Genomic DNA, 27,274 nt, shown 5'->3' with positions numbered 1-27,274 from the left:
ATAACACACATTTTGTTTAACTATACATGCTGTTTAAGGGCATTACTTCTGTAAATATATAAACACATTTCAAGATCCTCATGGCTATGTTTCCGATGCTAAATAAACTTTATAAACAGAGGTAGATTACTTTAACTGAATTGCTTCTATGAGGGCCAACAGATCATTGAACAACCTTCAAAGAAACAGAGACCAATGTATTTCCACATAAGCTAATGGAAGTTCTAAACTAATTGGAAATTAGATGGAAATGTACTGTAAATATTCTGAACACAGGTGAATTGAACAGTTCTAGGGTGAAACATTTTGACTTCACTGGAAATGTTCCAATGGCAAAATATTCTGTATGACATTACTATCCAGAGTCAAAATGGTTACTCCTCTATTTCACAGAATAAATTTTTTTTGAGACTGAGTCACTTGTGTTACAATCAGAAAGAGATGTTTCAAAATTGGAATGTTATCTGCCTTTAAATCTTTTGTATACCTGTATTAAAATAAACATAGGTAGTATATTTATTTCCTACACATACATATTTTCCATTCTTCATCTTACTCTTAAAATACAGTGACAGGAAACAAGTTCTAACCTATTTTAATGAAAATGGAACCTTTAAGAGATCTACAGTGCTTTGCATTTAATTTTCAAAATCTGGTTCAGAACATGCACTAATTATATCACATATATGCAACAAATTTTAAGTCCGATGCCTTGTTTCTTGACACAGCAGCTTCCCTTGCAAAGGTTAAGTATTAACCTAGCTACCATAAGTTATCCATCTCTTAGCAGAAAGTTTCTACCACTGGTAGCCAAGGGAAAGATTTCATCTTAGCGAAAAGACCTCTCTATTTGGGACTGATGATCATTCCTGTCAGTATTTCATTATCAATAATCTTTTTTTTAAATAACTATACATTACAGATCTTCATCCTGTTCTCTAATACTGCATTAATCCTAATCCACACTGCATGCCTTTCATTCAAGAGTAGGCAATCCCAGCAAATTCAGCCACTCTGAAATCAATGGAGGCTATGCAGGTGCCCATACAGCAACTTCAGTCTCACCAGGAAATGATGACCAGCTGTGCAAAAGAAGATCTCCAGTTTTCAACTGTCCTTTAAAATCAAATACCATAGTATTGACCCATGCCACAGGATAGTGCTGCAAAGAAAAACCAAATAATTTGAAAATTAAAACCGGTACAGTGACACTGAGATATACAAATCCAAAGGTACAATCATTAGGGGAAAAAATGCTACTAATTAAGTTGTTGTTGGTGGGAGGGATCTTGAAAGACATTCGAGAACAATGCAGCTTGAACTATGGGACTAAAGGACACCCAGGCATAAACTATAGCAAACTTATTTTCCCACTGATTGACCAGCCCTATTCTCTCAATGTGACCAACTGCAAATGGTTATGAGGATAAAAAGCTAATGAGTGTAAACAGTGAACACCCTGATAGAAAAGATGCAAGTGTAAAAAAATACATAAACATTTACAAAAAATATGAACCTAAAGATGAATATAAAAATATTCAAATTGATTATAGTTAACATTTTATACTTCATTAACATGCCAGACCAGTTTAACTTGTCTACTAGCACACTTGTTTTAAATTTAATTAGCCCAATAATAGATCTTTGCAGGATGAAATGCCTTTGTCCTTTTAGACTATAAAAATATTTTAGTGCGCAAAACGCACATTAAAAATGTTAAGATTAATGTATATAGAGGGAAATAGAAACCTGAAATATCTACAGCCACACAGATACACATGAAGTACCCTGCTGCGAACAGGAATGTAAAGAAGGAATTAAATGCATTCATTACCACTTTCCCAGCTTTCCTCATGGTCTGGTATTTGGAAGGATTCAGTGCCTTGGCTGATTTTTTATTTTTCATTTTATCCATAACAGCATAAACCACAAAGCACAATCTAGCCATTCTCGGCAAATCACAGACGTTGATGTCAAATTCCAAGGGTTCATTCCAAACATGGTCATTTCTCCCTGCTATTTCGGAGCTTGCAATAGGTTTACAAAGGAGTTCATTGCCATGGAAGAGGCCAGCCCTGATATGAACCTACAAGACACACGATAGAAAATTATTTTAAAATATTGTATCAACTAAACAAATAATACCATGCATTATTAAAATACACTTAGTTGAAAAAAACATGGAAAAAGTGGGTTTCATGCAATTGGTCTTAACGATATTACTATATGCTGTATGCAATAAAGCTTAAACAATTCTGCTGTATGGAGACAAATTTATTTTATGTAATTGTTAATTTACATTTCAAGAACAAGAGTAATTTAAAATAAACTTTCCATCTCTGTCGGCATTATCACAGCCAAAGAGTGTTAGGTATGTTTCTTTGAACGATAAAGGTGGTGTGTGTATGTATAATGTATATATATACACACACACACACACCGGTGCCTACAGGGAGCACCGGGTACCGTTCCGTTCCAGTGCTCCGGAGGGCCCACCTGCCTGCCCGCACTCCTTACTGGTATTTGAGCTCTTCGGTGCTTCCGCACACGGAGCGTACAGTGCCTGCACGACGCTTCATCAAGCATCTGGAGCATCGCAGGAGGCAAGGATGCATGTGTGTGCTGTGCATGTGCTGCACACGTTCATGTGGTGGATGCCAGGCCCCGTTGCACCGGTTGCACCAGGATCCGGAACCCACCACTGATACATACATATACATACATACATACATACATACATACATACATACATACATACATACACAATTTCAAAAGCTTCTCATGTCTCACTGACACACACACAGTTTTGTAATGGAATTACATTTAGAAAGTTCTGATAAAATTGAGATACTTCTACATTTGTAATTTTTTATTTATCAATCTATAAACAAACTATGATTTGTGGTATTTTTGATTAAAACAAAAGCAAAATAGTTATTAATAAAATTCTAATGGAATGGAATTTAATCAGGCATATAGATAGCCCTCAACCTCAATTTACCCCAAATTTCCATTCTAAGCAAGATAGTTAAGGGAGTTTTGTCCCATTTTATGACCTTCCTCCCACATTCTGTTAGTAATATGGTTGTTAAGTAAATCTGGCTTATCCATTGACTTTTCTTGTTGGAAGGTCACAAAATGTGATCACATGATCCCAGGACATTGCCACTGTCATAAATATCTGAATTTTGATCAGATGCCCACTGGGATGTAAGTGTGAAAAATTGTTATAAATCATTCTTTCAGTTGCATTGTAACTTTGAATGGTCATTAAATAAATGGTAGTGAATCAAGGACTACCCGTATATACCCTTTTAGTGATGACAAATCTTTCTATGTTATGAGCATAACCGTACAAGACTTGAACAGGAACAATTAACATACTGTATTAAATATTGACAAATGAATGAAAATGGAGATCCAACCAGTCTCTGCAAGAGGTATCTGAGGCACAATTTAGTCCGATTACCTGGGAAAAGTTTGAGCCTGTTGGTCCTGATGAAATGGACAAAGTCTTCAGTACTGTGAATTCATCTATCTGTGGTTTAGATTCTCATATCTCCTAGCTGATTAAACTGTTCTGGGAAGTATCAAGTGATTGGGTAAAGGCAGTGGTGAATACTTTCCGGCACGAGATGTGAGAAACACTAATTTAGGGAAGGTTGTTGACTAAATGGTTGGCTTACAGCTTCTGAGGGGGCTGGAAGAAACAGATTATCTGGATCCTTTTCAATCAGGATTTGGGCCTGGTTATAGAACTGAGATGGCATGGCTGCATTTGTTGATGAGCACTGTTGGGACTGTGATGAAACCAATACACCCTTCTTAGACACCCTTGAACTTTCTCTGACATTTGTACTCATAAAGCAGGAGCTGTGAGTTCAGCAACTCCAGCTGTGAATCCAGAATGCACACCACTCTTGAATTGGGAAAGGTAATCCCATTCAAGGTCAGAAATGAAATATCCCTACTTCTTAGTGACCCACAAAGTCACAACCACTCGGTATTGAAGGGACGAGCTAGAGATGGTCCCTCCCTAGCCAAACCCAGACAATCTAGAGCAGCGATGGCTAACCTTTTTTGGCTCGAGTGCCACAAGTGGGGGGAGCGCAGGGGGGGTTGTGTGCGGGCGTGCTGCACCCATAATGCAATGCGCGACCCCCCCAGTGTGCATGCGTGCACAACAGGCGCGACCCCCCATTTTTACATGCTTTTTTCACCCTTCCCAGGCTCCAGAGGCTTTATAGGAGCCTGGGGAGGGCGAAAACAGCCTCCCCTGCCCCTCCCGGAGGCCCTTAAAACGTCCCTCCGAGCAAACCGGAAGTCACTTCCGGTTTGCTCGTTTTAAGTGCTCCGAAGGCATCAGGGAAGCCTCCGGACAGTCCCTGAAGCCTTCAGAACGCTTAAAAGGGCCCTCCGAGCAAACCAGAAGTGACTTCCGGTTTGCTCGGAGGGTCATTTTAAGCGTTCCGAAGGCTGCAGGGAAGCCTCCGGATGGTCCCTGAAGCCCCCTGGTGGGGCAGGCGGGGAAGGCTCTTTTCGCCCTCCCCAGGCTGCTACAAAGCCTCTGGAGCCTGGTGGGGGCGAAAAAAATGGCTTTTAAAAACGGTGAACTCAGCTGGCCAGCGCGCACATGCGCGCTGGCCAGCTGACAGGGCAGCGCCTCGCGTGCCCTGACAAATGGCTCCGCGTGCCACCTGTGGCACGCGTGCCATAGGTTCACCATCACTGATCTAGACACACTGAAACAGATAACAGCCTCACTTTGCTGACCTCGGGGGTGTCAAAATATATGCCTGGGTTCTCATCATCTACTGCTTTCATGTAGATGTTGAAAAGGAGGTGGAAAAGGCATTCCACAAAGGAGGGGCTCAGAGAACATCCTCTCCACAACCAACACTTATTGGAACAAGCCCTGGAGAAAGGAAAAGAACCACCCTGGAATGGTGTCCCCAATCCCTTCACCTCAGAGCTATCTCAGAAAGATGCCATGCTGAACACTACTAAAAGCCACTGAGAGACTAAGGAGCACAAGAATGAATTAAAAAGTAATTGCTCTGTAAAACTACTCAAATTGAGCAGAAATCAATAAGCACACAATAAAACACATCCTCTACGGCTCTGTGGTAGTTAAATATAAGAAAACATTTCTATGTTGTACTCGGGCATCACTCTATTTAAATTGTTCAAAGCAATTCATCTCTAAGCTACTGAACACGTTAATGGCATTTAACACTAAAACAATGTAATTTTAAAGGAGGATTTTTTTTAGGTTCATAGGAAATGATGGTTCATTTCCTTTTATACTTACCACAGAAAAGAATGTTTATGTATGACTCAATTTGAATTGTCCATAGTTTGTAAACTGAGTAAATGGAACATTAAATATCAAATAACATAAGTTTTATAAATCTATATCTGAATTATGAATTAAATAATAACTCAAGTATGTTCATAATATACAAAATGTACTGGGATGAACAGATAATGTATCTCTTGTATTGGAAAATAGTTACTTACTTTGGCAATTTCTTCTGTATTTAATTTGCTACCATTTACTAGCAAAATTTTGAAAGGGTGGCCAATCTCCCAGACACTTTGAGTCAACTGTGGTAGAAAGAAAACAGCATTGTGTGATTTTCATTCTCTTTAAGTAATACATAGTATATACCAGGGGTGTCCAAACTTGGCAACTTTAAGACTTGTGGACTTCAACTCCCAGAATTCCCCAACCAGCGGACACCCCTGGTATATACTGTACATACACATTTCAAAATCAATATACAAGTAGTACAATTCTAATTTGCAGAGCATCTGGTAGGAGTGGTTTTGGATACAATGGAAGTGCTTGTCCAACACTGGGTAAAGCTCCAGGTGTAAAAAAAAGGACAATCCACTTTGAAGCGCTGAGTAACTGCAGAAAATTTGCAGACAATAAGCCCAAATCAGAGATCATTTATCCCAGGGAGCCCAGAAAGAAGTCTGGCATTAATGCAATAATTCATCCTTCCAATTCAATAACAGAAGAAAATGCAAAACCACCTGTTAGGATTTTTATCAGAATCATTTCTCTTTTGTAAATAACATTTCAGCAGATTAGAACAAAAACATTAAACTGAAGTCATAAATTCTGTTTACTTCAAAAGTTCTCACATTGTGATTTGGGGATATTTCAATTTTTAAAAAAAACATGATTCCAGGCAAACTGGAATCACTGATAAAACTCCCCCGTCTTACCTGAACAAGTCTACAGTGGGCTTCCATAGGTTTAACCAAAACTATGACAGCTGAAGTAGTTTTGTTGAAGGACACAAATGTATTTTATCATTTTAAGTATTATAGTTTGAAAATCTCTGGATAGCAATCAGAGTTCTCTGAATAAATTTCCTCCCCTCAAGTCTAAAGCAATAATACCCCCCTCCCCCCCAAATAGTAACATCCACATATATGCATGAAAACTCACACGTGATTTTTTGGGTGGTAGAGGAAGAGGAAGATTGTTTGATTTTCGATTTACTGCTGCTTCGATAGCGATCATTTCCTGTTCATACATTGCTTTAATTGTGCTGCATTCAATAAGTGTCAGCTGAGGAAGACCTCTGTTTATTACACAACAATGGATATACTGAAAAAGAAAATTATATGTTTACTTGGAAGTTCAGAATTACATAGAGCATTTCAAATAGGAATGTGATTGCGCAAAGTCCCAAGGGCCCTTTGTGCTCCTGCCCGAAGACAGAATGTGAGCCCTGCAGCTCCTGTAAAAGTTGTAATGGAAGCAGGGAATTATTAAATATAGGTAACTTAATTAACTACACTTAATAACTTAATCTTAAGAAAATGTTAATTTACATGTGTAGCAATAGCAATAGCACTTAGACTTATATACTGTTTCATAAGTGCTTTTTCAGCCCTCTCTAATGATTTACAGAGTCAGCATATTGCCCCCAACAATCTGGGTCCTCATTTTACCTACCCTGGAAGGATGGAAGGCTGAGTCAACCTTGAGCCAATGAGATCTGAACTGCCGAACTGCAGCTAGCACTAACCATTGCGCCACCTCGGCTCCATACTATACACACTGTATTGTGTATAGTACTATACACATTGTATCTTAAGTAAATTAAAATCACATTTAGCTGCCCAGAGTTGCTGGGAGCCAGGCGGCATATACATTTAATACTTTTTAAATTATATTTATGTAAGATTAATAAATTATTATCTGATCATGACAATATGAAACCACAATTGCCAGTTCTTTAGCTGCTATTGGCATGTATGTATGTATGTATGTATGTATGTATGTATGTATCTATCTATCTATCTATCTATCTATCTATCTATCAATCATCTATCTATCTATCTATCATCTATCTATCATCTATCTATCTATCTATCTATCTATCTATCTATCTATCATCTATCTATCTATCATCTATCTATCTATCATCTATCATCTATCTATCTATCTATCTATCTATCATCTATCTATCTATCATCTATCTATCTATCTATCTATCATCTATCTATCTATCTATCTATCTATCTATCTATCTATCTATCTATCTATCTATCTATCTATCTATCTATATATATATATATATATATATATCAAGTTCTTCCCAAGGAGGTCATAATGTATAGGTGTGCTATACATGTGGATCCAAGCAGTGTGGCTTTTTTAAATTGACAGATGGAAACTATGTCACTCTGCTGATTTTCTAAGTGCCATTTAAGGTTTTTTGTTATGGCATCCAGTATGTTGATAATCATTATTATTAAACCATATTAATGGCATTTAAATTTAATAAATTATTAATACTAATATTATTAGTCCATTCCAGTTCTGTATATTTTTATTTTGCTCACTTTAAGAGGTGAAAATACAAATATACAGTCAAAAACACAATATGTACTCCCATATATTAAAATATAATTAAGGCCAAAGAACTTCAGAAAATAAGCGTATGTTGGAAAAAGATTATACTTTTATTACCAATTAAGCAATGCATCCAAAGTTGTAACTAAATAATTTGCTCCGTCTACAGATTCAAGTTTTAAAATGTTGTTTGAGATATGTATACTACTATAAATTTCTTATTAATATGACAACAAAGTTCCCATAATCCTTTATATGGAATTCTTTCTCTCTTTAAGTCCATGTGTACTAGCATTAACAAATAAGTTAATCTTAAAAAGAAAGAAAATCAATACTATTATTCACAGTTTAAATCAATATTTTATATATAATTTGTTCTTCCAAGTTCCAAATTGGCATATTATTTTGTGAGAAAGCTACCTGGAATTGAATTAATGGATGATCCCCAAAAACATATTCCAGTCTTCCATTAACTTGTAACACATAATCATAAGGATCAACTTCTTCATCTTCTTTTCCATGGATAGTCAACCATTTCCGAATTGCCAATTCATTCAACTTAATGGGGTTAATATTAGGAGACACTTGAAAACTAAATACATCCTATTAAGAAGAGACAGAATGTATTATTATCAAGCATTAAAAGGAATTTGTTTATGAAATTATAATTATTTTAAATTATCTTTTGTGTTAGGTGAGAAAGGCACTATATAACTGGTAGAAGAATGACTTAGATTGATAAATATTTTTCAACAAAATTACTTTTGATTAACATAATTTATCTCACAGGTTAAATCACTGATAACTAGAGGTATTGTAGGAATGTTTTTAACTCATAAAGGCTCTCATACGAGATAGAAAACTCACACCATATATAAAACTCTTATACCCACATACTGCTCAATTCAGAATTTAAATTAAAAGCATCTCAGAAAGATGGGTTGAGTAATCTCTACAAGAATGTATTCAAAAAAGCATTTGACCTTCTCTTTGACATCCCTTCAAATTTTTTATGAATGCTATCTTATCACTTATCTGTCCTCTAAATCTTCTCTTCCCATGGTAAGATTTTATCAGCTTTAAGACTTTAATTTCTTTTCATGAAATTATTATTTATCAAATTGTTAATAAAAAATATTAATTAAATTATTATTAAATATAGCAATGTGTAAAAATATTATATTCTAAATTCTATGTATTATTATCATAGCATTATATAAATCCTATGCAATAATTAGTATAGGGTTATTAAATGGCGAATAAGAATAAGAGTAAACAAAATTGATTCTACAGAGAAAAATAAAATTTTATGTTTTAGTTTTTTAAAAACTTCTGTGAAAAATAATTTTAAAATTTTCTTAAAGGTATTTCAGAGTTCAAATGCTGATTCTTACAGACAGTTCAAAATTGGCCAGATATATGCCAACACTATACAACTAAAATAAAGCAAAAAAAAATGTTTTTGCTGTTAAGAATCCTCCTAGCAGTGTCTGTTCCACTTCCACAAAATAGTTTTATAAAGACATATGGAGCTTTCACTCTAGAAAAAAAAATGTAAGGATTCAAAAGCAATTATTGACAAATGTAACTCATAGCCCAGTTTTCATTTCATTTGGTTTTATTATTATTATTTTTTGTCTGGGAGTTTATATATCAGCTTTTTGGTAACCAGCCAAACCTAATGAAGGAATATCATAGCTAAAATGAAGAAGTCAGTCAAAATCAATTCAATATTTTCTTAGTTTCAAAATGTATTTGTCTCAAAACTGTTATGTTCTCTGAAGTTTCTGCCAAAGCCCAGGACATAAACTGAAATATTCAAAAATAAACTCATCAGCTATGTTTCCTTTATATAGCTGATATTTCATAGGAGTCACTTGTTTCTATAAAGCTCTACAAACAGTTTAAGTATTATACATTAATGAACAAAATCTAACATAAATATTAATAAGATTCCTAGGAGAGATGGGATTGAAATTAACTTTTCTAAAAAAGCTATTTTCCCAGTTGATAAATTCCTGTTAAACTACAATTCCTGCAAATATCAGCTGACATGGAAATTTTGAGTCAGGAAACACATGGCAAGAAAGAGTTGATATGCCCTTCGCTAAATTAATTTCTCTATGCCCCTGATTTTTGTTTGTAAAGAAAATAAGAGTAAAATATTCAAGCAGGTTCATAAACATTATATTGATTAATCTTAAGCACTCAGAAAAAATAATATAATTTTGCTTTCAGACCACTATAGTGTATCTGTTTTACTCTTATGCATATAGAAACAAAACATTTTTTTGTTAGTAACTATGTAACTTATACATTTATGCTATCTTTTATTTTGAAATTGCTGTTTTAACTGGAAAGGACATCTACTTAGCTATCTTAATATGAATGGATAAGTGTGGAATTGAAAGAAACAATCTTCAACAGGAGAACAAAAATCAGATATAAGCACTTCCATTTTTTGAGAATGAAATTAAGGTCTCCAATGCCACCTACATTAGTCACTTTTTAAAATGCCATAAAATGCCATTGATTCACATTCAGAAATTAAAATAGATTTATATTGTAATTTTACAATTCAAGTTGCAATGCTCAAAGCCATGTTCCACTTTAATATGTGAAATTTAACAGTTAATTCAGAAGATATCAGAAAAAAGTGTTTTGGTTTAAAAACAAGAAGAAGAAAGGAGTGGGATCCAAAATCATTCATGTAATTTAATTTATTAGGTATTGAGACCATCCAACAAAAAAGATTCTGGACAGCTTACAGTATGTAAAATACATAAATGTACAGTTACACTCTGTCATAGAATTTTCATGTTTGTTCTCAATCAACTGCAATGCCATATCAGATTACATCTTAAAACTGTTCTTGGTTCTAAAAAATAGCTGCTTCTGCAGGATAATACAATAAAGGGATGAGAAATGTATAGAATGCCCATCAAATCCTTCACATTTAGTGAAAATTATTTAAAGGTTAGAAAAGTTTGAAAATTAGATTAAAAACCCCACCTGACAGTTTTCATAATGGATAGCCACAACAATATTGCCACCATAAAGTTTATCCTGGAAGTTGTCCTGGATTGCTGGTTGTAATTCTGGTGGATATGTGTGCTTTAACCAACCCATCGAAGATAATCCCATCAGTGACTGCATTTTCTCTTCACTAATTTGTCGCATCTTAATCCGAAATTCTTTGATTTCTGGGTTCTGTAGGGCATCAAATTCATGGAGGCCTAGATTTTTTTGTGTTTAAAAAAAAACCACAGCAACATTAAAGCTTTTACTGTACCTACTTACTGATTATTATAATCATTAAAGTCCATTTAATATATGAACATTTATGACACCCACATACTAAGGGCCTTTTACAGTCCATGGGGTTTAAAAAGTAAAGGGTTTAATAACTATATAATTACATTATTTTCTTTATATTGAAAGGTTAATTTTAATGCATATTTAATCATTTGTAGGATAAAATAGTTTTTAAAAAAATATACAATCTGTACATTTTACATTTCTGTCTATAACTCCTCCTCGTTTAGAGGCTATCTTGGTTAATTACTATTTGCAAATACAATGGTAATTTTTTAAAAATCATTTTCTGAGTAATGCATGTTCTAACTAAATTTTGTGCATCTGACCACAATGCACGCAGAATGAGAGTAATGCTGGCACAGCTATACAAGAGTTTATTGAAATGGGACAGTAGAAACCAGTGATTTTAACGGCATCTTTATCTCTTCTCTTAGAAACCATTTTACTTGCAATTTAAAGAATGAATTGAAGTTGCTAAGTGAGGAGAGGGTGTTCATGTATTAAGGTTGACGGCAAAGACTGAGATACAACCAGCAATTGGCTGCTTTGAAACCGAAGTTGTAATCTGTAATCTCTTAATGGTGATGGATGGTGAGAGCAACTCCGATGCCTGCTGGTGAGGTAGAACTATCTAAAGAGTGCTGGTGATCGATGGCTATGTCCTCTTCCTCATGGAGGGAGGGAACCTTTGGAACATGCTGGGATGGGGAGTGCAGTTTTCCTCATGGTCCTTGACTCCATTTATCCCCTGAGCAAAGTGACTGCAGTTCTGTAATCCAGCCATGGAGAAGGAGAAGGAGTTTTTGATGCTCATTGCCAGCTTCCCACAAGCAAAAGGAATTGGGAAGCCCACGGAAAGTTGGAAATCCCTCCTGCTCCCACCGATTTTTTGCCCACCAGTGGTCATTCTGTTTAGGTAAGGAAATATCCCTAAAAGGATGACCCAACAGGTCATGGGTTGTCTAGTGTAAAATAAAAATATAATTATCTTGCTTCAATTATCTTGCTTCAAATTAATGTGCATGTAGTGCGTTATCCCCAAAACAAGAACATTGACATTTACCTTTTCCTATGAGAACACCTATTTTAGAGTCTAACTTTTCTCCTGGATCACAGCTTCTTGTAATTAACTGGAGAACAGGAAGAAATGGTCTAATATCACAGAGTCTTCGGGTTTCATCTTCCAGTTCCTCACGTACTGCTGTTTGGTTCACACAGGAGAACATGTAGGAATCAATCTCCAGAAGAAGATGAAATAGAGGGTAGTTGTGTGCTTGTTTCCATAATAGCTGCAAATAAGATCAAATTGTGGTAGCAGTTGTGAATCAACTGGAAAGTAAATTCTTTTTCAATTTAAATTCAGCATTAATTGATGTTCCTTTCCTACTCTTGCAAACTCAAACTCCAGCATAAACAAACATCCTTAAATCAAATCCAGCTGACTCAAGCCTTCAAAGAACAACAAAAGTGTCAAATTTCCATGTGCTGGTATGTTGACCTTAGGAGAAAATTGGTTCATTCTACTCCAATGAGTATTCTAGAACAGCCTTTCGGTAACAAAAAGGATACTTATAAAACTTTGTTTTTATTTAGCCAGAAAGTTCTAAGAGCTTTTTTCTCCAAATTGGTTCTTTTGTGATTTCTTTGGTAAGTATGTCAAACTATTGAACTGGGTTGGGTAACTATGAAAGCAAAAATCAATTCCAAACCAAATGTATTATCTCCATTAATCAATCATTAGACTTATTTCCTAAAAATGGAATAAAAGTGCTTGGCCATCTTCAGTACCAAACAAAGATCTCCCACATTTATTATTTAGCTAATGGAAGAGAGAGTTGGCTGAGCAAGTACACTCCTAAAGATCCAGAGAGCTTAGAACAGCACCTCTGGAATCTTCTCTAAGGGATGCAGTGGGATTATTTTCAAAATATTATTTATTATATTGCTCCTCTTCTATGACTAGAAGCTAGATAACCACTACTGAGACTGGGTGTTTCATGAAAATGACTGAATTGTGCTCTCATAGGAGAAAAAAAATAACCCGTAAGACATTTGCTTTTAAAAACATCTTAATAATTCATGTAAAGAATCTTAATGAGTAAAAATACTGATCAGAAATACTACTAAAAAATCTTTCAATTAAAATATAGGAATATCTAAGCAGCATTTTACCTGTTTGATATGACAAATAGTGGCATCACGAGGAACATCTAGACTGATGTAAATTCCAGTGGGAAGCAGGCAATCCACAGTGATTGAGCTATCAGCTGCTATATGTGAATCTATTGCCCAGATGTCCAGGATATCTGCCATGGCAGGAGGCATTATAGAATTTAAATATCATAACCACATGGACCTAGAAAGAAAAACAAAGATGGAGCAAGCCGAGATTTTTTTCTGTCCCGCAGATCATTTTGGGGGAAAAAATGGAACAAAAATCTACAGAATTATAAGTCGAATCCCAGTAGAACCAGCCTTATAATGAATGAATTCTATGAATACATAAAAGTGTCCTTGAGATGTGCTCAACTGCTGTTGAATACACAACAAGTTTTCTTGGCAACAATATACTAAGAGGCTGCACTAATGTCTCCATTTGAGCCAGGGTCAGCGCATGGTGACTTCACAGAAATGTACATGTACAGAAATGGTCTACTATTGTCTTCTTATGAGAATCTTTTTTCTTTTTTTTTCAGTTTAGGCTATATTCCTGGTATTCCTTGGAGGTTCCCCATTCAAACACTAACCAGGCCTGGCCTGCTTACCTTTTAAATTTTGATAAGTCAGCCAGGCATTGCCACTAGCTTAATGTTATGTCCATATGCAGCCACTGTATCCAGGAAGTTCAGCTATCAAGACAAATTAAGTATTTAGTGTAAATATAAAGATATGTCAGCAAAATCTTGTCACATTTTAATATTATATATAACATTAGCATTCCATTTTTATGAAGTTACTAGTTGTTAATCTGGCGATGCCCAGGTATTTATTTATAGGGGGAAAATGCCCGGACCAAACGTAATTTCTAATGTTGATTTTTCCCCTTACCAGAGGGAGCCCTTATGGAGTACTGTGAAGCCGTTACCATGGCAATTCCACTGCGCTGTATTGTAGAAGCAATACTGTAGAAGCCATTTTAATGCACAACAGGCTGTATCTTAACAGAACACACCCTGAGGGCAGGGAAGGGTTTCAAAACTTTTTACTACCAATTCTGTGGAGTGGCCTATGTTGTGGGCGTAGCTTGGCAGTCATGTGACTGGGTGGGCGTAGCCAACTTGATGTCACTCACCAGATGTCATGGATTGGATAAAATGTGGTGAAGCTCACTTAACAACGCTCTTGCTTAGCAACCAAAATTTTGGCCTTAATTGTAGTCATAAGTCAAGGTCTATCTCTGCCTTCCTCTGCATGGCAGCCTTGTCCTAGTAAACTCCTTCTCCTTTCTGGCAACTTTTCTCTCTGTTAGAGGCACCAAAATAATCCAAACAATGTAAGGTTTCCTGCTGCAGCAGGGGATTGGACTAGATGACCTCTGAGTACCCCTCTAGCCCTAAATTGCTGTGCATTTCTTTCTTTCTTTCTTTCTTTCTTTCTTTCTTTCTTTCTTTCTTTCTTTCTTCTTCCTTCCTTCCTTCCTTCCTTCCTTCCTTCCCTCCCTCCCTCCCTGTGGGAAGCAACACCTCCAAATAAAATATTACTCCCAGAAAGGGAAAAATCAAGCTGCTAACAAATAAACTTGCCTAAGGCTCATTCCATATTCCTGCCAGATAGCAATGATATAATGAGCCTATAGAAAGTTTGGCTCCATTCATTCACACAAACAGGGAATCATCCAAACACAAAGCCCATATTGCACAAACCCCAAAACTTCAAAAACACAGAACCATATAAGAATCCTTCCTTTTATCTAGTTTGTTGTTCAGCTGACCCAGAAACAAACTGCTGAATGTCACTTTGCAAACCTCCTTCCGAGCAGTTTTTCAATTTAAAGCAGGACTCTCCAAAGTTTGCAGCTTTAAGACTTGTGGACTTCAACTCCCAGAATTCCACAGCCAGGCATGCTCAGTTCCAATTTAAAGCAACAGCATTTGTTTTTCTCCTTTGCTGAATCTTTCGGATGAAAAGTGAGCTTCGTTTCCTTCCTTCCTTCCTTCCTTCCTTCCTTCCTTCCTTCCTTCCTTCCTTCCTTCCTTCCTTCCTTCTTTCCTTATCTTTCTCTTTCTTTCTCCCCTTCCTTCCTTCCTCCCTCCCTCTCTCTCTCTTTTATTTTTAAGGCTATTTTTCCCTTGCCTGAACCGGCGAAGAAAAAAACCTTTAAAAAAAAGAGCTTCTGACAGGAGAACATATTTGGGGGCATGGCCAGGCCATCATTATTACTACTGGCCCTATAGATTTTTCACTATCTCTTTTGGCATACCACACCATACCGGGAAGAACCCACCTCTGCCCGAGGGGTTTTAGGGATGTCTTACTGCCACATATTTGTTTCCAGAGGGTAAGCCATCTGTGTACCAAGTTTGATTGAAATAGCTCGAGGTGTTCCAGAGTTATGCTGGAACACACACACAGACACACACGCCATATATCATGTATATAAATGATTGGAATCCATTTTTATATGCTATCCACAGTTGCCTTCAGTGCCATAGGTGGCTATATACATTTCATTAATAAATAAATAAAATAAAAATTGAAAGCTTTGGTCTTTGTTTTTTCCTTTTAAACTGTTGTTGCTTAGCTTTCTAATATCTTATTAACGGTAAGCATGGTAAGATTCACATTAAATATAGCTTCTCATTAGCTGTAAAGAAGTGATATAATGCCTTTAGAATAGCTAACAGGTGCACAGGTTAAAGGAACAGGACAGTATCATTTATTATTATGTTCAAGTTGCCAATAAACTGTAATTTACAATACAGTGTTACCGCAATATGAGGGTTGATTGAAAATTAATGTTTCCAATGCTATAAACCACCAACAGATGTCAGTACTGATACTCCAAAAGCTCTGACAAGTGTGTGTTGCTATTCTTTGTAAAATAGAAGCCTGTGATAACTCAGTGTAATTTGAATAACATGCTACAATTGAATTTTCAGTCAAAGAAGTCTCCCCAACTGAAATTCACCACAAAATACAAGTTATTTATAAGGATGACTATATTGATATGAGTTCTGCATGTCCCTGGGCCCCCCCAAAAAAGAGAGTAAATGATGCACCTCAAAGATTTGGTATGTATGATGAGGAATGAAGTAACCTGTGGATGATTATCTACTACATTTTTCCTGACTGTAAAAGCAACACCACTTTTTCCTAGTTGTTCATGTCCTAATAGTAGCAATAGCATTACCAATAGCATTTAGACCTCTCCAAAAGGTTTTTATAGAGCATATTGCCCCCAACAACCTGGGTCCTCATTTTATCAACCTTGGAAGGATGGAAGGCTGAGTCAACTTTGAGCCAGGTGATTCGAACTGCAGGGGGCCAGCAGGTAGCAGAAGTAGCCTGCAGTACTGCATTTTAACCACTGTGCCACCACAGCTCTTAAATAGTAAATCTTTACTATTACTTAGTAAATAGCATGATCTTCTGAAAGTGCAGAGTTCCAGTCCATTTCATTCACTGATGCCCGAGATGCCAAAGTTTAACTAATTTGTTTCATCTTTCACTTTATTGAGCTTTTTAACATTCATGCTTCTTACATTCCATGTGCCAATTGTAATTCTGTCTTTGGGGCTTCAGATTTTCTTTTCCTATATGTTAAGGTCAGCATATGCCATGAAAGTTTTAATCTAGCCACATCATAAATATCATTAGAACTCCAAAACATCTTAGCTCTTCCTCTGTGTATGCTGAGCGCCATCGAGCCTAAGGGCCCATCATTCTTAATCATTTTATCTCACCTATCCAATAAGGAGGGATTTTTTGTAAAATGCAGTATAGATTACCATTGCTTCTCCCTTGCTGTATGAAAATTATGCCTTTTCTGTTGTCTAAGAGATTGGTTGCGTGAACATCTTCTTGCATTGCTGTTGTTCATTAAACTGTATGTGCTGTTTGTTTTAAATGAGACCTTCATGCCTTTGTTGTTGTTGTTAGTTGCGAAGTTGTGTCCGACCCATTGCGATCCCATAGAGAACGTTCCTCCAGGCCTTTTTATCCTCTACCATCCCTCGGAGTTCATTTAAGCTCATGCCCACTGCTTCAGTGACTCCATCCAGCCACCTCATTCTGTCGTCCCCTTCTTCTTTTGCCCTGAATCTTTCCCAGCATTAGGATCTTCTCCAGTGAGTCCTACCTTCTCATTAGGTGGCCAAAGTATTTGAGTTTCTGGCCAAAGTGAGTTTCCTTCATGCCTTAGCTATGGATTATGTATGTTGGCACACACCTTTAGTATTCTTTCTTCATTTCTCCCAGGAAGACCATCCCCACCGAAATGCGCAGGGCAGGATAATTGGGGAATATATAATTACTATTACTAATAATAGTTAATAAGCATTAATATATCATATTCCCAAAAAACAAAGTAAAAACTGACAAACTGATTTTTTCCATGGTAAAGCCTGCCATTGAATTAGAAAGAAATGTAGCTGCATGAAGCAGATGTTTTGACTGGAGCAGAAATGGAGGAAGCTTAATCCTTTTTTTGAGTGGATTGTTTCAATGTTAGTGACAATATAATTCTATCAAAACTATTTCCCTGCTCATGACAGTTTTCATCAAATAAAGGATCATTGTTAAATTGTATGTGGCCACCATCTCAGTAGGTGGATTTAAACCCTTATTTGAATTTGCTTTGTTTGCCAATTTTATTTACATAAAAATTAGGTGCAGTGTGCAAAAATGCAGCACTTCAACAATAAACCAATTGTCATTATCAGCCAAGAACTCTGATTTTTACATTACAGAAAGAGCCACAAATTCATTCATCATTCATATCCAAGTCATGTGTTTTAGTTACTATATGATTTTGGCTTTCACCCTCTGAATAACTTTGTTCTTGTAAGACTAGCAAAACAGTTTTCCAATCTATGCAACGGTGATTTTAATAAATAATTTTAAACAAAGTTCTGCAGTAGATATGAGTAACATTTTTAATTTTTTCCATAGGCCTATGGATTTCTTGACAAATGCTGTTTTAAATGATGTTCCTGAAGATGAGATTTCAAAAACAGAAAAAAAGAATTACAGTGGTGTGAAAAGTGCATTATATTAGAATTTCCACATTTAGGAGATCTAGAAGGCAAAGTGGCATCTCACCTATCTTTACTAATATACACCGGAATACATTTTTAAAATCAGCATTGACCCTTTGGCAGTACTTGTCCAGTTGACTGAAAGTGACTCATATTTATATTGCACTTCTGCCTTGCAAAGATTTCAGTGGGCATTCCCATTTCATCTTTGTAGCAAACTTGTGAGATAAATTTTGAAACAGAATCATGCTGGAAAATATAAGCTGCTTTGGTTATTAATACTATTATTGTTTATATTAAAGTTGGAGAATCTATAGTTTTCAGATATAGCTGAATTACTAATTCCAGCATAGTTTGTACCTAATGCTACTAGATTCATTTCCCCTCTAAGCCAAAACAAATTACCGTATATTTCGGAGTAAAAGACGCACCGAGTATAAGATGCACCAAGGTTTTGAAGAGGCAGATTTTTAAAAAAAGTAGGTAGGTAGATAGAGGGATAGACAGGGAGAGAAAGAGAGAGAAATGCAGTAGGTAGGTAGGGAGAGAGAGAGAATAGTTAGGTAGGTAGATAAAGGGAGAGAGAGAGAGAGAGAAATAGAATGATAGAGAAATGCAGTAGGTAGGTAGGGAAAGAGAGTAGTTAGGTAGGTAGATAAAGGGATAGAGAGAGAGAGAGAGAGAGAAATAGAGAGAGAATGATAGAGAAATGCAGTAGGTAGATAGGAAGAGAGAGAGTAGTTAGGTAGGTAGATAAAGGGAGAGAGAGAGAAATAGAATGATAGAGAAATGCAGTAGGTAGGTAGGGAAAGAGAGTAGTTAGGTAGGTAGATAAAGGGATATATATATAGAGAGAGAAATAGAGAGAGATAGAATGATAGAGAAATAAAGTAGGTAGGTAGGGAGAGAGAGGATATGTAGATAGGGAGAGGAAGAGGGAGAGGGAGAGAGAGAGAAATACAGTAGGTAGGTAGGGAGAGAGAGAACAGGTAGGTAGGTAGATGTTTCCAGGTGTATTTAGCCATGTGCTGGAGAAGGAAAGGAAAAAAAGTTTTTGCACTTTGCAAACCTCCCAAAAATGCCCCCTTTTTCACGAAAAAGGGCCCGTTTTTTTTTAAACGTATGAATAGCCTTGGGGGGGGGCTTGCAGAGTGCTCCTGTGGGGGGCGCAAAAATGAGCAAAAAACAGCCTGTTTTTCGCAAAAACGGGCCCGTTTTTTTGTCAAAAAAATTGCATGCATAGCCTTATGGAGGCTTATAGAGTGCTGCTGGGGTGGGGGGCAAAAAACGGGCCTTTTTTTGCTCATTCCTGCCCTCCCCAGCCCCCAGGAGTTCTCTGAAAACCTCCATAAGGCTATGCATGGCCATTTTTGTGAAGGGGGCAGGGCTTCAGGAGGCAAAAATGCTGTATTCGATGTATAAGACGCATTTTCAGCCTCTTTTTTGAGGAAAAAAGGTGCGTCTTACACTCCGAAAAATACAGTATGCATTGGTCTGGCATGTATGAATGTAGTGTCTCCAGTTCATAGAGTTGGAAGTAGATTTGTGGAGAAGGATATTATATGAATTTTGTGGTCCCATATAAGAATATTGCTTAGTTGTTATACTGACATTAATAAAGAAAAATGGAACTTTTCTAAAATTGCACTAATCTAACCTTCATTAGAGACAATAGTCTATTTAGTAGATATGCCTTATGTTCTTATACAAGCTTTCCTGCCCTTTCAAATAATTGAAAAATAAAAGAATTATCATATAAAGATTTCAGTGATGATTAATGCAACACCTAGTTCTCATTTTCATCCCATTATGTAATACAGTGTAGTTTAGTCTAGTATCTATGAAGATTCTAAGTCATTCAGGTCATGGGTGTGCTTTTTTCAAGAGGCAACTGGACTTTCTGTTTTTTCTTTGAAGACATTTTGCTTTCCATCAAAGAAGCTTCTTCAGCTCTGGAGTTTAGTTTGGTCTAGTGGTTAAGGAACTAGGCTTGAAACCAGGAAATTGTGAGTTCTAGTTCCACTTTAGGCAGGGGGTGACTTTGGGCCACTCACGCATGCTTAGCCTAATTCATCTTCCAGAATTGTTGTCATGTGGAAAATAGGAGGAGGAAAGAGTATTTAAGAATGTTTGCCACCTTGAGTTACTTATAAAAATAATAAAGGTGAGATAAAAAAGATCTTTTAAAAATGTTGAAAAAAACCAATCAAAATTATCTCCTTTATACGTAAGCTTATGGAATTATAACTTTAACAATAAAAATAACTTACATTGTTGCTTTTCTGTTCAGAATTCATTCACAGTAATTCTGGCCACTTAAGCTTATTTGTGCAAACCATCTTTTCTCTTGGTTTTCTTGGAAAGATGCACTGGATGACAGAACTGTTTCAAAAGAAGAAGAAGAGTAAAATGGCATGTCTGAACAGAAGATACTTAAATCATAAAATATATTAGCTCTATGCTCATTTCCAATTAATTGCAAATGGCAAATGTACACAATGTATATTTCATATCATAATACCATATGAACACATCTCATAGTACATAATAATCCCAATATTCCAAAAATATTCTATGGGAAAAATCCATATTAGACCACCTGTCAATTGAAAGCCCTGAATTTAATCTGTTTTACATGGATGTTGGTTATTTTTCTATCCTACTTTCTTGAGTTCTTGAAACAATATAGTAAGAAATTTAAAAGGAAGAAACAGGGACATAAACATGGAATTAAAAAGTATCATCTTCATCAGTATTTTTTTCCAGCTTTCAATTTGGTTTATTTCCTTGGAAATATAAAATATAACTCTTAAAAACCTTACAATAAGCCTACACTGAAAAGGACAAGAGAAGGAAAGTTAACACTTGGATTTGCCAACTGTAACAATAGCACCTCTATATTTATAAATGTGTTTTGTTTTATTACCTTCTCAAAGGCAAAACAGAAGTGTAGGTAAAGCCTTAATTAACTATGATGTTATTGTGACACTTTCTCTCTGGAACAACACAATTATGAGAACCCCACTTTTTCATGTGGAATCTGGCAGATTTTATAAAATATTTTATGACATAAAAATTATCAAAAAGCATTTTATGACATAGACACTGTACAAACCCTTAGATCATTCTTTCAGAGATATTTTCTTATCAGATTCCTCAATGCCTTCAACAGTGACAGAGCTTGTAATGTACTATTCACTGAAAAAGCTGGATACATTCAGAGATGTATCTGTCTTGAAAACAGTCCATGCTGAGTTATATAGCACAGTCAAACATCAGCACAGGAAATATTTTTGACATTAAAAAAATTATTGAAAATAGTATGTATGTTAATGTATGCAAAGATATAGCAATAAAAACCAAAAGACTAAATTATAAAACAATGAGCAAAAATACAAATACATGGATATGTATTTTTATTTATCTGCCATTACTGGTGATCAGTTCTGATCACTACAGATGGAAATATTATTACAGAGGATACACATTCAAAAGTAATATAAAAACCTAAGATTGATACATGTGAATTAGCAGCCTGTTAAATCAGAGATGAGAAAGTGCTCTGAAACAGTTCTACAGAAAAAGTACTGAAGAACAACATATATAACACATGCAACTTATACAGAGTCACAGATATTCAGGATGTAGGATATTTCTTTATTACTTATCTGGAGCAGCTGAAGGGAGAGCATTACAATATGCTGGAGTTTGGGGAGTTGTGGCTCCATACTATGGTATATGCCTTAAGTGTTGCAGGCAGGATAAAAATCTAGCAACAATAATTTCTGGGTAGTTAGATTAGAAGCACTATTTAAATGAGCTTAGCACTAGTTGATGATCTTAACCCACAGTTCAGCAAAAATTATTAATGTTAATCACATTTTCAGAATGTAAAAAGTTTCAATTCTTTGCAAGAACTTTCATGCAGCCTTAATTTCCTGATGCTTTGCTTCTGTTAACATTTTGAAATAGTCTGTGGGTAACCTAATTTCTTTAGTTCCCCATTCCTTTCCTGCACAAGTTAAAACATGCATTTAAGTAAGATACTAACAGATTTGGAATGGCTTTAACTTTTTTTTAATGTTGAGAATGACCATTGGCTTACCTGAAGGGTCCTTTTCTGGGTGCTGCGAAGGAGTCCAAGCATGGGTTAAATACAGCCAATCTGCCCAGGACTGAATTGAAACTTTAAGCCATGTCTCTGGTGCTGAGTAATCCTCAGATTTTCTTCAATGAAGGCGTGGACAATGCACGCTGAGAAGTTCAGGAACCAAGTCAATGAAGGTCGTAAAAAAATATTCACAAGTCCAGAAGAAATCATATGACAAATGGCGGAGCAGACCCCAGGGTGGGGTTCGACTCTCCTTCACAGCACCCAGAAAAGGACCCTTCAGGTAAGCCAATGGTCATTTTCCTTGGTGCTGCTCTGGAGAGTCCAAGCATGGGACATACCCAAGCTAAATGTCACTAGGGCGGGAAGTGGAAGCATCCAGGGTCTCTCCGCTGGTATGAATGCCCTGGAGAACTCGCCTTCCAAATGTCCCTTCCGCAAAAGCAAATTTGTCCAGTCTGTAGTTTTGAACAAAAGGAGACAAAGAAGTCCATGTGGCAACCTTGCAAATCTATCGGTGTCTGGATAGCCCAGGTCACGGTGGTAGTGGCGCTTCTGGTAGAATGTGCGGTGATATGGCGTGGCACCGGAATAGATTGAAGAACGTGGGCCGAGGTAATACAGGCCCGTAGCCAACATCCGATGGTCTGAGAAGAAACTTTGTGGCCCTGGGATGCAGGTTGAAACGAGACAAAAAGTGATTCAGAGCGACGGAAGGCAGCCGTACGTTTGATATACTTTCGTAATGCTCTACGAACATTGAGCATGTGCCACTTTTTCTCTTTGGGTTGTTTGGAGTGCAGACAAAAATCCGGAATTATGACCTCCTGGGCAGTGAAACCAAGAGTTGATCTTGGGTATAAATGCCGGCTCCAAACGGAGGATTACTCTGTCAGGTTGTATCAAGCATAAATTCTCGCGAATTGACAGTGCTGCCAATTCAAAAATTCGCTGTGCCGGCGTAATGGCAATCAAAAAGCTGTCTTAAATGTCAGATGTTTGAGGCTGGCCAATCAGAGAGGTTCAAAGGGCGGCCAATGAGAGCCCGTAACACCACATTGAGATCCCTTGAGGGGTACCTGTGAACGACTGGAGGCTTCAGGTTGTTTGCACCCTGTAGAAAACTACGGATGATGGGATGACAACCAAGGGAAGAATGCTCGTCTACTGTCAAAATCGTGGACAAGGCCCCCACCTGTCATCTGAGAGTGTTAGGGGCCAGGCCTTGGTTGAGTCCATCTTGCAAAAAGTCTAAGATCTGAGAAATTGTAGCTGTAGTCGCCACAACATCATGCTCTCTGCACCAGCTGTCAAAGGACTTCCATGTGGCGTTGTATATTCTGGTTGTAGAAGGCCATCTGGATGCCTGAATGGTGTGAATGACATTGGTGGAAAGACTACCCCTACTTAGAAGGTCCCTCTCAAGTGCCAGATGGCTAGTTATAACCACTGGGGCTCTGGATGTTGAAGCACCCCCTGGCTGAGAGACCTCATGCTGGGGAATCCGCCAAGGAGGGTTGACGGAGAGACTCACCAGTTGGCGAACCAGGTCCTTCTGGACCAGTAGGGAGCCATGAGTAGAATTTCCGCCTCCTCCAACAGGATTTTCCGAATCACCCTGGGAAGAACAGGCAATGGGGGGAACGCATACATCAGTCCCAATGGCCACGGACAGTGGAGAGCGTTGACCCCCTCAGTTTGTGGGGTGTGGAACCTGGGGAGGTGAGTGTTCTCCGAGGTGGCGAACAGGTCAATCAGGGGACGACCGAACCTCTGAGACAATTGGTGGAACAGATCCAGGTGCAGGCGCCACTCTGAGTGATCGACTGTGGCCGTACTCAGACAGTCCGTCTGGATGTTGTGGACCCCGGAGATGTGCTCCACTTGGATCGAGCACAGGTATCTTTCCGCCCACCTTCCCAGGTGCTCTGTCTCCTCCATCAGGGACCTGGAGCGAGTGCGGTTTATGTGTGCCTTTGTGGCCACATTGTCCATTAGGATTCTCCCGTGACGCCCCTTGATGTGGTCTTGGAAGTGAGAGAGTGAGAGCACCGCTCTCAATTCTAACCAGTTGATGCTGTGGGACGCTTTGGGCGTTGACCATCTGCTTTGCGCAATCTGGTTGTGGAGATGAGCACCCCAGCCGAATAGACTGGCGTCCGTCATGATGGTGAGACAGTTTGGCTCTTTGAAGAGGGTTCCCTTCGCCAGCATGGGGGACAGCCACCACTGGAGGGACTGACATACCTTTGGTGAGACCTGAACCAGCTGTTGAGAGTTGCTCATGTTGGCCCTCTGATAGGGCAGGAGGAACCATTGTAGGTGTCGAGAATGAAGGCGTGCCCAAGGTACTATTGACAGGCACGAAATCATCTTGCTGAGGAGTTATGAACAGCTGCATGATTGATGCCTGCGATGACTGCAGTACCTGCAACACCTGGCTTCTGATGCTTGCCAACCGCTCTAGAAACAGGGAGATCTGGCAACTGGTGGTGTCGATGATGGCGCCCAGGTACTGCAGCCTGGTGGTTGGATGCAGATGATTCTTTTCCTTGTTGATGGAGAGCCCGTGATGTTGGAGGGTTTGCAGTGTGTGCTGCAGGTCTTGCACCGCTTGTTGCCATGACGATGACTGAATGAGGATGTCGTCCAGGGAGCAATGCAGGTGCACTGGGCAAGATCTCAGGAAGGCCGCCACAGCAGCTAGGATCTTTGTAAAGGTCCGAGGACAGGCCGAATGGCAGAGCCCTGTACTGGTAGTGACGGCCTACATAAAAGAATCTCAGGAACCTGCGGTGAGCTTTGTGAATGGGGATGTGGAGGCAGGCCTCCTTGACATCTATGGATGTTAAGAGATTCCCCGGACTGATGCAACCCAGAATTGACTGAAGGGACTGCATCTTGAACCTCCGGTATGCTATATGATGGTTTAGCTTTTTTAGATCAAGGATCCCCCTTCACCCCCTCCCCCGGAGTTCTTTGATACAAGGAAGAGTATTGAACAAAACCCTGTCCTTTCCTGTTCCATGAGAGCCCTCTTGACCAGACAGGAGGGCGTTGGACACCTAACGAAGTGTCGGGGAGGGGGGTAAATGAACTCTAACGTTAGACCTATGCGTATCATCTGAAGGACCCATTGGGCATGGAACAGCTGGAGGTGCCCTCCTATGGGAGCCGTCCGCTGATGGTCACTTATAACGTCTGAAGGGTCTGGAACTGGACCCTCCGTGATAGGGACATTTAGAGAAGGACTGTTGACGGTTTCCATCACGAAAGGACTGATGGTCCTGGGACCTATCCGTGCCTTGAGAATAGGGATGTTGGAAGGAACTGGAGGTAGATGGCTGCTCCGAGTTCCGAAAGGGCTGCCTCCTATAAGTCTGGGAATCCTTGCGGTCAGATTTTTTGTTGACCGAAGGCATGACCTTCTTTTTGTCCTTATGTTCAACAAGGACAGGATCTAAGGCCTCCCAAAAAATCTAGCCGCCCTTAACAGGAGCAGAGGCAAGCTTCCACTTGGAGCGCATATCCGCGTTTCAATGCCTGAGCCATAAGAGGCATCTGGTGGTGACATTAGAGGCCAGGGATCTAGAGGCAAACTTAGCAGCGTTCAGGGTGGCGTCAGCAGTGTACTCTGTCACTGCGATAATTATGTTAACATCCTGCCTTAATTTGGTATCCCCAGCCGGGAGCTTGGCGAGGAGCTGTCTCAGGAAGTTTTAATATATATATGCATAGAAAGACATATATATATATATATATGCCTTTATTTATTTATCAGTACAATTACAACATACATACATACATACATACATACATACATACATATATATATTCTGAGTGAGCTTTTGAATTATTTTAGACACATATTCATAATTAAGGCAGAAGAAAATAATCTCATTCTACAGATACAGAACATATTTACTTCAAGATACTTGAAAGCAAAAGAAAGATTGCACTCCATTATTTGTTGTTCAACCTATTTTTTACACATTGCATTTGAATATTTTTCAGTGTTTAATATTTACTGCGTTTTCATATATAACTTTCCAAACATTCAATTTTGTTTATAATTTAAATAGAACCCTCCCCCCAACTCATGAACAATGTAGTATAATGTATCTAACAGACCTAACCACTACCAGGCTTGAATATTCTTGTTAAAACAATCACTGTTTGTTGTGGCCCAGCAGCGGCGGGCTGAGCTGTTGGTGGACTCTGACAGCTCAGACCATTATGGGACTGCTCTGGAGGGTGAGGAAGACTCTGGAGGGTGTTTGGAGTCAGAGCAGGAACTAGAGAGGCCTGTTGGCCACCAGGTGGCATCTGAGTCAGGGAGCAGTGAGGAGGAACAGAGGGAGGTTGTCCCTGATGTGCGCATGCGTAGAATTGATAAGAGAAAGGAACAGCTGTGGAGAAGACGTCATAGAAGGAAGTAAAGACAGCTGGCTAAGGGTGTGGCCCCTCCCAAAGAGTTTATAGATGGAGCGACGGGAGGGGAATCTTTGCAGGAAACAACAGTCCATTATACGAGCCGTTGAGAAAGCATTCTGTAAGTTTAATCTTGGGTTCTTGAAGATAACTTTCTAGGCTCCTAGCCAAGGGGTGGCTTTATCTATGTATCTGTCTGCCATTCTATCTATTAGTCATGGCAGACAGACAAGCCTGTGTCTGCATATTCATTGGAATCACGGGACAGAACACTGTTCTTACAATATTTTATGAGTAGGTCACTCCAATTCCATTGGGAGAGGAAACAGCAGCCAAAAA

The 27,274-nt window shown here is 38.2% G+C and overlaps 1 protein-coding gene across 1 annotated transcript in view; it reads right to left on the bottom strand.

Annotated features, from left to right (window-relative positions):
- The window catches only part of PIK3CB (phosphatidylinositol-4,5-bisphosphate 3-kinase catalytic subunit beta), a 51,190-nt gene extending 30,414 nt beyond the window's left edge, over positions 1-20,776 (bottom strand). The window contains exons 1-10 of the mRNA XM_081954779.1: positions 20,664-20,776; positions 13,963-14,046; positions 13,370-13,553; positions 12,261-12,486; positions 10,892-11,115; positions 8,300-8,482; positions 6,464-6,625; positions 5,521-5,607; positions 1,835-2,086; positions 1,066-1,162 (exon numbers count right to left, since the gene is read on the bottom strand). Of these exons, the coding sequence (XP_081810905.1) occupies positions 1,066-1,162; positions 1,835-2,086; positions 5,521-5,607; positions 6,464-6,625; positions 8,300-8,482; positions 10,892-11,115; positions 12,261-12,486; positions 13,370-13,522 (1,384 nt within the window). The 5' untranslated portion in view covers positions 13,523-13,553; positions 13,963-14,046; positions 20,664-20,776. The remainder of the gene's footprint in view (positions 1-1,065; positions 1,163-1,834; positions 2,087-5,520; positions 5,608-6,463; positions 6,626-8,299; positions 8,483-10,891; positions 11,116-12,260; positions 12,487-13,369; positions 13,554-13,962; positions 14,047-20,663) is intronic.
- Positions 20,777-27,274: the final 6,498 nt, after the last annotated feature.

The sequence above is a fragment of the Natrix helvetica genome (assembly GCF_964273705.1).
Source record: "Natrix helvetica genome assembly, chromosome: 5".
Taxonomy (NCBI): domain Eukaryota; kingdom Metazoa; phylum Chordata; class Lepidosauria; order Squamata; family Natricidae; genus Natrix; species Natrix helvetica.
This window is presented reverse-complemented; position numbering and strand designations above follow the sequence as displayed.